This window comes from Penaeus chinensis, chromosome 18 (assembly GCF_019202785.1).
Source record: "Penaeus chinensis breed Huanghai No. 1 chromosome 18, ASM1920278v2, whole genome shotgun sequence".
In the NCBI taxonomy this organism is placed as follows: Eukaryota; Metazoa; Arthropoda; class Malacostraca; order Decapoda; family Penaeidae; genus Penaeus; species Penaeus chinensis.
Window position 1 is genome coordinate 11,625,228 of NC_061836.1, and position 13,315 is coordinate 11,638,542.

The 13,315-nt window shown below is 33.1% G+C and overlaps 1 protein-coding gene across 1 annotated transcript in view; it reads right to left on the reverse strand.

Annotated features, from left to right (window-relative positions):
* Positions 1–322: 322 nt before the first annotated feature.
* The window catches only part of LOC125034606 (multiple PDZ domain protein-like), a 419,124-nt gene continuing 406,131 nt past the window's right edge, over positions 323–13,315 (reverse strand). The window contains exons 35-44 of the mRNA XM_047626507.1: positions 13,151–13,315; positions 10,286–10,554; positions 10,012–10,044; positions 9,774–9,806; positions 6,661–6,768; positions 6,304–6,306; positions 5,397–5,552; positions 3,655–3,807; positions 3,321–3,511; positions 323–2,773 (exon numbers count right to left, since the gene is read on the reverse strand). The exon at positions 13,151–13,315 is cut by the window's right edge and continues 16 nt beyond it. Coding sequence (XP_047482463.1) covers positions 2,311–2,773; positions 3,321–3,511; positions 3,655–3,807; positions 5,397–5,552; positions 6,304–6,306; positions 6,661–6,768; positions 9,774–9,806; positions 10,012–10,044; positions 10,286–10,554; positions 13,151–13,315 — 1,574 coding nt within the window. The 3' untranslated portion in view covers positions 323–2,310. The remainder of the gene's footprint in view (positions 2,774–3,320; positions 3,512–3,654; positions 3,808–5,396; positions 5,553–6,303; positions 6,307–6,660; positions 6,769–9,773; positions 9,807–10,011; positions 10,045–10,285; positions 10,555–13,150) is intronic.

The window sequence follows — 13,315 nt, forward strand, 5'->3', positions numbered from 1 at the left end:
TAGTATATATATTATTTAGCATATATATTTGCAAAAAAATATAAATAGTTTGTGTGCATTGGTTTGTATATGTATTTTATGTCTATATGTCTACATCTTAAATATCAGTAGGTCTACATACATGATTAGAAATTGTTCAGAACATTTTTTTTTTTTTTTTTTTTTCAATACTATTTGCATGAAAGAGTAAGGAAGAGAGATTAGGTTTTTCACATGAATAAAGGTGTAATCAGTAATCACATCCACAACTATGGTTATTGGTAGCTGACTGTTTGTATATATTGAATACCATATAACTTTTTAGGTATAATGAAATGACATATAATGAGAAATCTTTATTTCATATTACTGCCTTATTGCATAGATGATAAAAAGATGTTAACATGAGCTGGGGAACAGACTGCACAGTGCTATGTAAGCTCAACCTGTTTCTGTGGTATATGTTTCTTTTTTCTCTATTTGTTTCATTATTTTTTGTGGATGAGCTGTTAGTCTGTTTCATGGTTAGGTATAGATATTTGGATCAACCACGCAGAACACAGCTTCATGTTATGTATATTTATATATATATATATATATATCTTTTTTTGTCAGTTTACCATGAAAACATGACTAAACATTATGCTGGGATAGATGGCCCCTGGTTTTCAGCAGTAACCGTCCATGGTACACATGCCTGCTAATCTATTATGGAGGCTTTTGGGGATGCATGGGGGTCAGGTGTTATGGGGAAGATAGCTATATCACCTTCCCTTTGTTCAGGGGAAGTTACAGTATGGCAGTATACACAAAGTTTCAACAAGTCTCTGTCGGCAATATCCAAACACTGTTTTTAGAACATTTCAGAACTGCAATACCCTTTGGGACTATTAATAAACAAATAAGGCTGAAGTCCCATATTGCACAGTGCTGAATTCATGGTGGAAAGTAAGTTTTAATTATAAAATAATGCCCTAATTATGCTTAACCTAAGAGAAGCATTTGATCATCATCATCCAACAACACCATAGAAATGCTCCTCTAAATTCTATAATGAATAATACAACCCTACGAAAATTATTGTTTCAGAATCAAGAGGTAAAATCCATAACAATAACAGATGCATTATAAAACCTTCTTAATCCCAACATGGAAACTCCTAAGAATAATTCATACCCACAGATTGACAAAACAAATATTAAACAATCACTTTAAGCAATCCACCTAAAAATCAAGATAAAATCAAAGGTTTTCAACAAGCAGTCATGTTGGTTTGGATTAACAAGGCTTTTTTGTAATCAAGCAATCAACAACATGAACGGTAGACTCTATGGATAGTGCTCTATCAAAAACAAATGGCTTAGGCCTGCACATAATACCAATAGGAATCTGATATGCCAAATAGACTTGGGGAAAATATCTAGCCAACTAATTAATAATAGTATGCATACTATTACATTTATTGGAACTGTAAAACTGCAAATGATCATACTGTATATATACACACTGCAGTAAAACTCACAATTGGCTGAAGAAATTGGATGTATACATAATCTAAATAATCACACCCAATCAAGGATATGAACACAGCTTGAGATAAGACCTATTGAAAGTTAAGTGTGCAACCTTAAACTGTATACATTTCTCAATGTTACACATAGGTTAAACAAGATTTTTGCCTCAGACATTATAACAGCTTTTTTTTTTTCTCTCTCACTTTTACATCAAAGACAAATCTTTGCAAATTTAATGCAGGTGCAGATCTTTACTTATCCACCTCTAGAACATCTATCAAGTCTACTAGATTCAGATTCCTTTTTTTTTTCGGTTTTCAAATTCTAGGGAAGGGTCTATTAAGGTTTTAAGTTTCATTATCATGTCCATTTCAATCAAGGGATTTACAAGAAAAAATATGATTAAAAAAATAAATAAAGAATCACATTACCATTCTTTATGTGGGCACAAGGCTACTTTGAAACTATCTTAAATTTCTAAAGGCCACACATTGGTGCAGTATCAAAGATTACTTCTTTTCTGTCTTACTTATACTCTGTCTGTATATATGATAAGTCATTAAGAGTCCCTGTGAGCATTTACAAATTAAAACTGATCATATCAAGCATCTGACACAGTCACATGGCTTAAAAAGAAAATTACAGGAAGCCTTTGTAGTAAGGACAATTTCTGTTTCATGATGATACAACTTATACAAACATTGCAGCCAAGATTTCTTAACAAATATGTCACAAATATACGTCTTGCAGAACTGCCCTTCATTCACAACTATTAAACACCAAAATTGAAAAATAAAAAATGTAACAGTTCTGGGTATTACTTAGATGGCAAAATGGTGAGTGCTACAGTTCCCCTTGCTTCTTTCAGAATATATACTGCTTCTGCATGGGTCAGTCCAGCTAGTGATTCTCCATTCACTTCAAGAATCTGATCTCCACGCCTTAGGGATCCTTCACGAGCTGCGGCACCACGTTCAAAGACACTCTTCACATATATTGGCAAATCACCTAAATTGGAGCCGAAGCCTCCAACGATCGAGAACCCAAGGCCATCATCACGTCGCTCCAGCAAGATTGTCCTGATACCTGATGTTTCCTGGGGTTCCTTTGGCTGAATCTGCTGCTGTTGCTGTTGCAGGGGTGGTGTCTGGGGTGGCAGGTGGTGTGGCTGGATGAGCGGAGGCAGATGTGTGCGGGGGATGGGGACAGGGGGTTCTGGCGGGACTTTGGTGCTGCCCTCAGGGGAGCTGTCACTTATTGTCACTGGCCATGTGTTATTCCTGAAAAATGGTGCATAAAAAATTAGACTGCTGGTACAAAAATGAAATGAGGTTCATTATATATTTGCAAAGTTTAAGAGAGTTATGGAAAAGAAAAAGATAAATGTGAATATAAATAAATGTTAATGCATTCCCATCTTTTTATATTTAAAGTCATTAACCCATTGGTGACACGTGTAGAAAACTAAAAAAAAAAAAAAAAAACTCTACGCTCTGGAGAACCACGGCAACGCGCCAAATTTGAGCGCGTGAGTTCGGTACATCAAGCCGAATCACTGCCTCGGAGCACTGTGGCGCGTCGCCGCGGCGGACAGCCGCACGCCACAATAAATGTAAATATAAAAAAATGGCATAGTATTAAAAGTCAGTACTAATACAAACCTTTACTTCCTGTGTATGCCATGAAAGTACGGAATAAATATTAGGCATCTGCTAGTAATATTTGTCTAATACATTACATCTCATTATCACTCACTTGCAAAAGCATATTTTTAAAGTGGGAAATTCCATTAAAAGTACTGTTTAACATAAATCAGAGAGCTCTTACGCGTTGTTATTGGAGTTAGCTTTCTTGCCAGCCTTAAGTCTTCCTAATTTCATACTGACAGAACCTGGAGCACACTTGAGAATAGCGGCTGCCTGCTCCTGGGTAGCCTGGCGAAGGTCTTTATCGTTCACTTCAAGGATCTGATCACCTTGCATGAGCCGGCCATCACTCTCAGCCACACCACCCGGAACCTAGAATGTTGTAATTGAAAAGTTAGGCTGAGTTTTCCTAAAAAGTCCATACTAGGATGGTGAAAGGATGGGTAGGAGACACACATCATTCTACAGATATCTTCAAAACCCACAAGGTATAATACTGAAATATTTGAACTCACCACATCAGAGATGAAGACACCAGGGCCATTCTTACGTCCAACTATAGAAAGTCCAAGACCCTTGCCAGACTTCTTTGTGAGTTGGACGGTGATAATATCATACAAATCTTCTTCCTTCTGGCTTCCCTCTTCACGGTAAACAACCATTTTTACCTGGAATTCATGAACATTGTTACTAACAATTGATAGTAAGATGCTAAGAGGCTTGTGATAACAAAATAAAAAAAAGTAGTTTCATTTATTGTTACTTCTCTTTTAGACTCTCAATTATAGATTGAATTTCAAAGATATTTGAGAACTGCTTCTTCTTAGTAATTATGAGTATGATAAGGAAAAAATGGTGAAAAGGATAAAGAAAAAAAAAGGATGACCTTCCGTATTTGGAGTGACCTTTTGCACAACTAAATATGGTTTGTTTTTACTCCATGTGTGTGAGCTGCTGTGTGTCCTTAAAATATGAAGCATGTTATAGAATAACACAAAAAAATAAAAATAAATTAATCAATATCACTAAAATGTGAAATTTGAAAAGTATCACTAAAATGTGGAATTTTAAAAATATTACTAAAATGTGAAATTTGAAAAATATCACTAAAATGCGAATTTTGAAATGAAAATCTCTGTTACATGAGTAATTCTCTGAATTTGTTTTAGCATGAAACCATTAAGATTCAGTTCAGTGGAACAGAAAAATATACTGTTTACAGAACAGAAAATAATAATTAATGCTTAAGCCTATGATATTACTGGGCATTAGTTCTCTAGAAAAAAAGATGAAAAATTATATAAGGATAACAACTTCAATTCTATCGGCCTTCAGGATGGGTCTTCCTAATTGCTCAAGAAAGTGCTATTAATGTGCTTCTCAAAATGTTATTTTTACCATTCAATCTACCTATAACAGTTACACTACGAGACTTAAACAGAGCTGGGTTCTATTCAATTTTCCAACTGGCAACCTAGGGAGGAATGCAACCTACTGACTTGTACAATGCTATTGACAAATAGGTTAATGTATAGATATTTTATTTACAAGCTAACACTTACATATTCAAGACCTATTCTAAGACTTTCTTACATTTTTTAAAGTAAATATGGGGATATTTTTTTTAACTTTTGTCTTTGCTCAAATTAACTTCATGAAATAACTGACTGATTTTTGTATTATCTATATTACTGGACTTCTAGTGTATCTTTTTCCAAGGAAGGTTGGTGTGTTAGGGAAAATAACTCTTGTTAACTTTACCTTCTCCTTATCCTTTATAACATGCAAAATGAAGAAAATGTAAGTACAAGTTTATGAAAAAGAAGTGTTCCTAGATTCAAACTTAGAATGTAAAAGTACTAGGTGAAAAAGAGAAATGTTAAAAATCAAAAACATAATGGCAGAAAATGAGAAAATTCCTGAAATGAGAATATTTTGAAATACCCAGGCAGAAACATATATATTAAGCATTTAAATTCCTTTTCCTTTCAAAGAAATTAATCTCTGGATCACTATTACATATTTCAAAGACTATTCCTCTAAATCAATATATATTTTGCATTTTCATACCAAAACCTCCTGAATTCTTTGACTTGATCTGTTCTTGAGGAAAAATTACTAAATGGAATTTTTGGATTCTCTTAAAATTATCAACTGCATAAAGAACAACCCATGCTTTAAATTCATGAGTGTACTCAACATGTTAACAAAAAGAAAGAAAAAAAAATCACAAACTAAGTCAATATTTTCTCTTTACCTTTGATGGCGTCTGTCGTAGAACACTTAGAGCTTTCTGGTGTGTTATGTCCCTGAAGTTCTCATTGTTCACATTAAGAATCTGATCACCTGGTTTCAATCTTCCATCCTTAGCAGCTGCACCATCAGGGTAAACTTCATGGATGATGATAGCACCCTAAAAATAAATAAAGTATGAATATTTTGCTACTATATTCAACAGATGCAAGAAAATACAGTTTTCATTATGTACCACTATTTTGACCTTAGATTTTTGTTTCTCTTTTCAGTAATGTTTAACCTTACTCTACCTTATCTTTATCAGTCATAATGCAGATAGATTACATAAGAATCAGAGATACAGCTATTGTTCCCTTTTTTGTAATAGCAAGAGAATTTGAAACACTTATTTGAATATTTTTAATAACTACACACAAGATGAAAGATAGCAACTAATATATGACTTACTAACCACTCTAATCTATTAATGTAAAAAAAATGGAATTACTACACTGTTTTATATAATACATATAATACAACCAGGACTATAAACAAAACCGCACTCCATTATGAATCGCCAAGCACAAAAAGAACATGAAATTAGCCCCACAAAATACCCATGAAAAGCACATTAAAAAAAAAACACAGAAAACAAGACATAATATTTAACCTTTAAACCTAGTTCCATTCCCAATCATTTATTTCAGCATCTAACGTTATCAACTTGCTTACAACTGCATCACATATTCATCATGAAAATTCATAAATACATTGTCAAACAGGAAAAATCAAAAGCATTATAAAAAAAAAGCCCTATTTTCAGTCAACAGAAGCAACACACAATAACACAACTAAGCACTTATTGTTCATTTGGCTCACACAAGAAGCTACAAACTAATGCATAAGGCTAGTACTTCATAAGTACTTACTCTCTTGAATGATGCAAGACCAGGAAGGAAGCAAGAAGAAACAAACAAAATGTTACTCTGATATTTAGAAGAATACATAAATGGTGATTTTATATTGTTCTACTGCACAAAAAATATACATGAAGATGGTTAAATACTGAAAAAAGTAAACAAAGACAGAGAGAGAAAAAAAAGAATATATCTTCTAATTTGGTCAACCACTATAAAACATTATTCATAACTATACCAAGAATACCAGTTCACTTTCCCCTCCTCCTCCCTCAATACTTGCATTTACATATCTAAATCACATTTTGGTTCATTCTGATTTACTTTCTTAAAAATAAGTAAGCAAAAAAGGGGGAGATCAGCACATACCAGGAGTGTATCAGAGCCACCCACAATGGACAGGCCAAGACCCATCTTCTCCTTCACAATTTCTATGGTGGTTTCTCTGCCTGGCCGGATTTCTGCTGTTGCTGGGTCCTTTGGAAATGAAAGGAGAAAAAGGAAATTAACATTTTGTATTTTAGGGGCTATTCCTTGCCACTCGATGCCGTATGATCACCTCATGTTTTCGAAAATTTTGTCCACCTGAGTATCATTTTGATAGAAGAATAAGAAAAAAAAATGCATTAGTATAATTATTGATCATTAACACAACAAAAATTAAAATCAACTTATATTGCCAGTATCAAAAATGGTTTACTCTACATTTATATAATTTAATTTCCTTCTTTATTCATATCATTCGAAATTGTTTTTTTGTTTTTTTGTTTTTTTCCAACATTCGATCCAATGGTTTCCCAATTAATGGCATCAAGTGTCATGTTCTCTCTTTCTGCCTACTCTCTATTAGGCTGAAAATGAGAGCAAAATGTCATTAAAAGCATCTGCAACATTGACTTCATGACCGTCTGTGCCACACAAAGTCAGGTATTTTCTAATGCCTCATGACGGATTTGTTCACAGTGTCCGTTAAGAAAAGCAGAGGCATCTAAATACAAGAAGCAAATTTATGTGCAACATTTATCTTTTACAAAAATTACATAATTACTTTTTTCAGATACCCAATGTGCTTCCCAAAAGCCATGTGTCATTTTCACACACACTTCAATTCTTTTGCTTAATATGAAGCTGACACACCAGCAGGTATTGAGAAGTATGCTTATTAAAAGCAATATTCAGACTTTATCTGTAAGGCCACAATGGAGTCAGTTATGAAGGCTTTAAAGCAAAATAAGCCACTGCCATTGTGCTGTGCATATGCAGCACTTTTAATCTTCATTTACATGACCATAAATATGCACACACACATTAGTGCAAACACTTGATTTCTGCCATTACCATCTAAGCTGCTAATATAAAAAAAAGAGTGTGTGTGTGTGTGTGTGTGTGTGTGTGTGTGTGTGTGTGTGTGTGTGTGTGTGTGTGTGTGTGTGTGTGTGTGTGTGTGTGTGTGTGTGTGTGTGTGTGTGTGTGTGTGTGTGTGTGTGTAACATACATATATATGTACATATATATACATATATATACATATATGTACATATATATATACATATATATATACATATATATATATATACATATTTATATACATACATATACATGCACATATACATACATATATATATATATACATACATATATGTACATATACATACATATATATGCATATACATATATATATACATATGCATGTGTATGTATACATATGCATATGTATATACACATGCATATGTATATACACATACATATACATATGCATACATATATATACTCATGTTTACATATACATACTCATATGTATATATAATAAACTTATGAATATGTAAACATATTTATACATTTGTATTTTTTTAATTACTGATTTTACTTATTAATTTATTTATTCATTTCCACAAACCCTCACCATTTTGCAGGCATTATAATCATAATGTAATTCACAAGTCTAGTTGGAATTTGCACTGATATGGGTGTTATTTTAGTCATTCTAGCTAATGGCAATATGTTGAAACCTTCCTTCTACCTCCTCTGTACTCTCTGGTGGAGGAGGAGGTTTCTAAAATGAATTTGTATTTGTGCACTAATGATGGAATTGAACAACCACCTAAACAAGATTTTTCAAAAGGTGCTGTTGAATTTTTGCTCCATATACCCTTAAAACTGTATCATGAAATAAAGTAATCAGCAGCCAGACTAATTTTATCTGCATTTCTATAAAAAAAAAAAATTAAAAATGAGTCATGAAGCTACTCAAATATCACTGTTCTCTCCCCACTGAGGTAACTTCTATTCAGAATCAATCTTTGCTAGTTCTTTTGATGCCTCTGGCCTAGGATTTCCTTTCTGAAATTGATAAACCCTGCTAGTTTTAGATATCAAATAAGATTTCTTAAAAAATAATGATCTTTCATATCTATATAACTGCTAGTATATTTCTGTAGCTACTCTTTTCAGGCTCAATTGTCATTTCACACCTCATGCATTAATTGGTATCAGATTTTGTTACTTGTGTTTTCACAAAAGCAACAGGTATGGAGAAGCTTTGTTAGCTATCTTTAAGTCCAGGATTTCCATTCAGAAATTTCTAAGAGCATGTAATTCATACTATTGTAATAATTGTATAGGCTACTGAAAACAGCAAATATTATGATCATAATAAATTTGAACAATAACATATAATTCAGATTTCCCCTACTTTCTCTAATAATTGCTGCTATAAGGAATTTAACCAGTTTAGTACATATTCTTCTAGAAGTAAGCCTTTTGACATTAAATACTAACCCTTATTCTGAATCTGATAAATTTACAGTAAATTCCTATTATCAGTAGGATAACAACAGCTCAACCAGCACTCTTTTCTGCTCACACAACATGGCAAGTGCTCTAACCAGTGGCTTCAAAATATATTCAGTTATAAAAAATTTTAACATCATCAAATGAAAAAAAAGTCTTCCTACTACTGCTGTTGCTCCTGAAATTGGAATTACCAATATGTAATATATAACAGTAATAAAAATAATACATTTTAAAAGAAATTGAAAAAATCTTCCCGCTAATATCTCTTCTGTAACTTCTCAAACAGATTTTAGTATGCACTATTCAGTATGTTCTTATGCGTATTAGTATCAAAATGGTCATAGTTAAATTTGTTTGCACACTAAAAAGATCAATAGGCAGCTTATAAGCAGAAGCATTTTGCTACCTCTTTGACTTCCTCTGGTGCAGGATTTGCCTTCTGAAACAGTTATTCAATAATAAATATATCCAAATAAAAAAAATGGGTAGAGTAACAAATTTCTTTGCTTTGAAAAAGAAAGAGGCTGCTCTTTTGAGATTTGATAGAAAAATGAACACTGTTCAGCTATTCACAGCACACTCAAAAGGCATGCCATATCTGAGCTGCTCAAGCTATTGGCAGCAAAATATGTCAAAAATTGTTTTTTCTTGGCAATAGCAATGTATAAGCATAAGCATTTCTTTGCTACCTCTTTTGGTGGCTCTGGTGTAGGAGCTGGTTTCTGAAAGAGGTATTAAATTGTACAGCAAACTAGAGTTGCACTAGATATCTTTATATAATATTTACTGCAGTTTTCAATTTAAATGCTGTTATCATTCAGATGCACTTGTGACATTGGCAACAATGTGCAGTCAGACTATTGTATCAAAATAAAACATAATCAATTATTTGGCTGGTAGCAACCTATAAGCATAAGCATTTGCTACCTCTTTTGGTCCTTGAGCAGCAGCTGCACCCTTCTGAAAAAGGCATTCATTTGTCCATTTGGGGTGAAATGAATACTGCATGATTTTGTTCCACATGCAATAATGATATTTTACAAACAAAATGAAAATAAAGTAAGTAGAAAAAAAAAAAAATCAAAATCCCAAAAATAACACAGTAAATAATAGTAAAAGTAATTCAATAACTGATGACAATGATTTTGAAAAATGATTTTGAAAATAAGGGAGGATGACAACTGTTTTAAAAATCACCAACCTGTTTAGGCTCCTCTGTTGTAACAAGTGAAGAGGGAGAAGATGCAGTTGATATCGAGGAAGTCGTTGAGGTGATGGAGGCCAAGCCATGCGAGGACAACCGTTCCACAGGAGCAGCGCGGCCAGATGGAATAGGAGGGGAAGAGGGGGCCGTTTGGATTTCCGTTGATGATGTCACAGGTGTGGCCGCAGGGGGGGGCAAGGAAGAGATCGATGGTGGTTTGGCGGGCAGGGCAGGTTTAGGTCCCAAGGCAGGTTTGGGTGGCACATCTGTTGAAAATATGTTATATTGTCATAAAATGGCCTTCTCTATTTTTAAAGATTTTTTTTTTTCCATTTTGAAATGGAAAAAAAGAAAAATACAGGGAAAGAAAACAGAATGGAATGAAGCTTCACTCCTTCAAGCTCTGCTAAAATGATTTACATATGTACATAGATCACACACTACAGTGAAAGTTTCAACATATACCAAAGGTCAAAGAGTAGAGTGCAAAGAAATGTTACTTTTCTTCTGGATTAGAGTGAATTTTCATTTAGTCTCTATGCATTTCCAATCATACTTCTAATAAATGCTTCTATATTCATTAGTCTATCTACAAAGCCACACAATAACACCCAGCCATGAAACAATGAATGAAAGGAATTTCGATACTAAAAGAAAATTTGGTTATTGAGAAAAAAATATCACACAAGGCTTGCATTCATGTTTTATCTTGGAATAGAAGTAAACAATATTTCAGGATTTTCATTTGTTATTAAACATTGTTAAAAAAAAAAATAATAAAACATATCATACTAGCTGTCAGTAAAATATTATTCAAACAAAAGCAATACACAAAACTCATGATAAAAATTCTGATATTTAATGTTTTATAGCTATTAACAATTTTATCTGGCAAAGCTAAGACACCATCATATCAATAAGTGTACAAATAAAAAAATGAATATCTTGAAAAAATGTAAATTTCATAGAAATATTTTTTATTTATTTTCTTGAGATTTTAACATTTCTAGCAATTATTCTAATATCATAGAAGAGACACAATTCATGCCATTTAAATGAAAGCTTTTCAAAAATGCACAAATGATATCTGCAAATTGCACCATCAAATATTTAAAAACTAAAACACAAATAAGTAGTGTAAATGCATATCAAACATAAGTCATTTTCTCCTGAAGCTCCTTCTAGGCTACACAATCCAGGTAAAGGGAACACATTTTCTTTCATATATAAGACAAAACATAATGTATAGCATACAAAATGCAATACAAAACAGGTAATGCCAGCTACTAGCAGTTCCTGCAAATTATATTACTATTTGTTGCTATCTTCTGGTTCTCTTAAAGAGTGAGTGAGTGTGGCAATTAGTGACAAAGTAGTGTTAGGTTGCTATACAAATTAGTTGCATTAAAAATAAACCCTAATAACCATTCCATAATCTATAAAAACTTTCAATTTGCAATGGCACCAAAAACTAAGTAACTATACACAAGAATATCATATCTTAATTACATGTCAGGATACAGAGATATACCAAGCAATACTGCCAAGGATGAAACACACAAAATACAACTTGGACGCATAACATGACGATAAGGTATATGTATATAAAGAAGGTGGTACCAGCTGTTGAGGAGACTGGTAATGCTGGTGTTGGTTGTACAGGGATTGGATGAGGCAAGGGGAATACAGGAAAAAAGTCATAATAACAAATATATTGGGATAACATGTCGACACGTCATACTCACAGGGCCATGCACCAGCCCACAATGACCACCAGGATCACGGCGCAGCGGCACCACACGGCCAAAAAGCACAGAAAGTGAGGCACAACACCGTGTTAGTATCTCAATCACTATCGCACAACATTAGATACACACAAACACTGTCTACACTCAAACATACACAGTCCATCAATGAAGATCAGTGACAAACAAGGAGAGATGTATCAAATGGTTTTCTACTAAGAAATAGTAATCTCCCTCTCTAAATTTTTGTGAATCTTTTTCATTAATCATTATTATTATACGAGTACTATTACTTGGTTCATTCTTTCTTGTGTAAATGACTGTATCAAAATATTCAAAACAATATCAATAAACAAACTTACTGACATGACCAATATTTGAAAGGTGCATTAACATGAAGAATTACTTATGAATTACTCTTTTGGTCCATAAAAAGACAAATAGATAATTTCATGTAGTCAAATATATACTATCAGATAAAAGTTACATCCTAATATTCATTCAATTACAATATATTCTTGAAAGTTACCACGTAAATAACTTAAACTTTGAATGAAACCTCAAAATCCTTTTTAAAATAAATGTGAAAAAAAATCTTCATCAGACCAGAGAGATGATGAAAACAGGTTCTGTTCTACCCACGTCTAACAATAAAGAAGATTATAACAGATTAACAAGAGAAAAGAAAAGACTAGTTAACTGATGAAAGCAACATCAATATACAAAAAGCAATAAACATTTCCACCTTTTGCACGCAAAAATAGAACTTGTCAAAGTTAACTTCTAATATTCCTGCACAAACACTACTGCTGAAAGAAAGACTTGTTATAACCAGATATATAAGATGCCCAACAATGAAGGGAAAATGATTCTCATAGTTATAGTCAGTATCTGACCTAATTCCTCATGGGTAAATATGAGTAAATTCTGTCACTTATGACTCACACAGTTGATGAATTAATTAACTGACTAGAAAAAATGTATATACATTACATAACACAATTTGCCAATAATTTTACATTTATTATATGAATAATAATGAAAATTCCATATTTACAGATACCCCCAATTTTCTTGCATCATTAGACAACAAATCTCAAAGTTCTATTGATTTTACCTGGCTTTTTGCCTGGAGCGGGCTTCTTTGGATCGCTGCCTGCTGCTCTTGCTGGGTTGGCTACCCACATGTTGATAACACCCTCAGTTTTCTTGAGAATGTTGGTTGCCTGATCATAATCAACTCCAACCATTTCTTCTTTGTTTACACAAAGAATTATGTCTC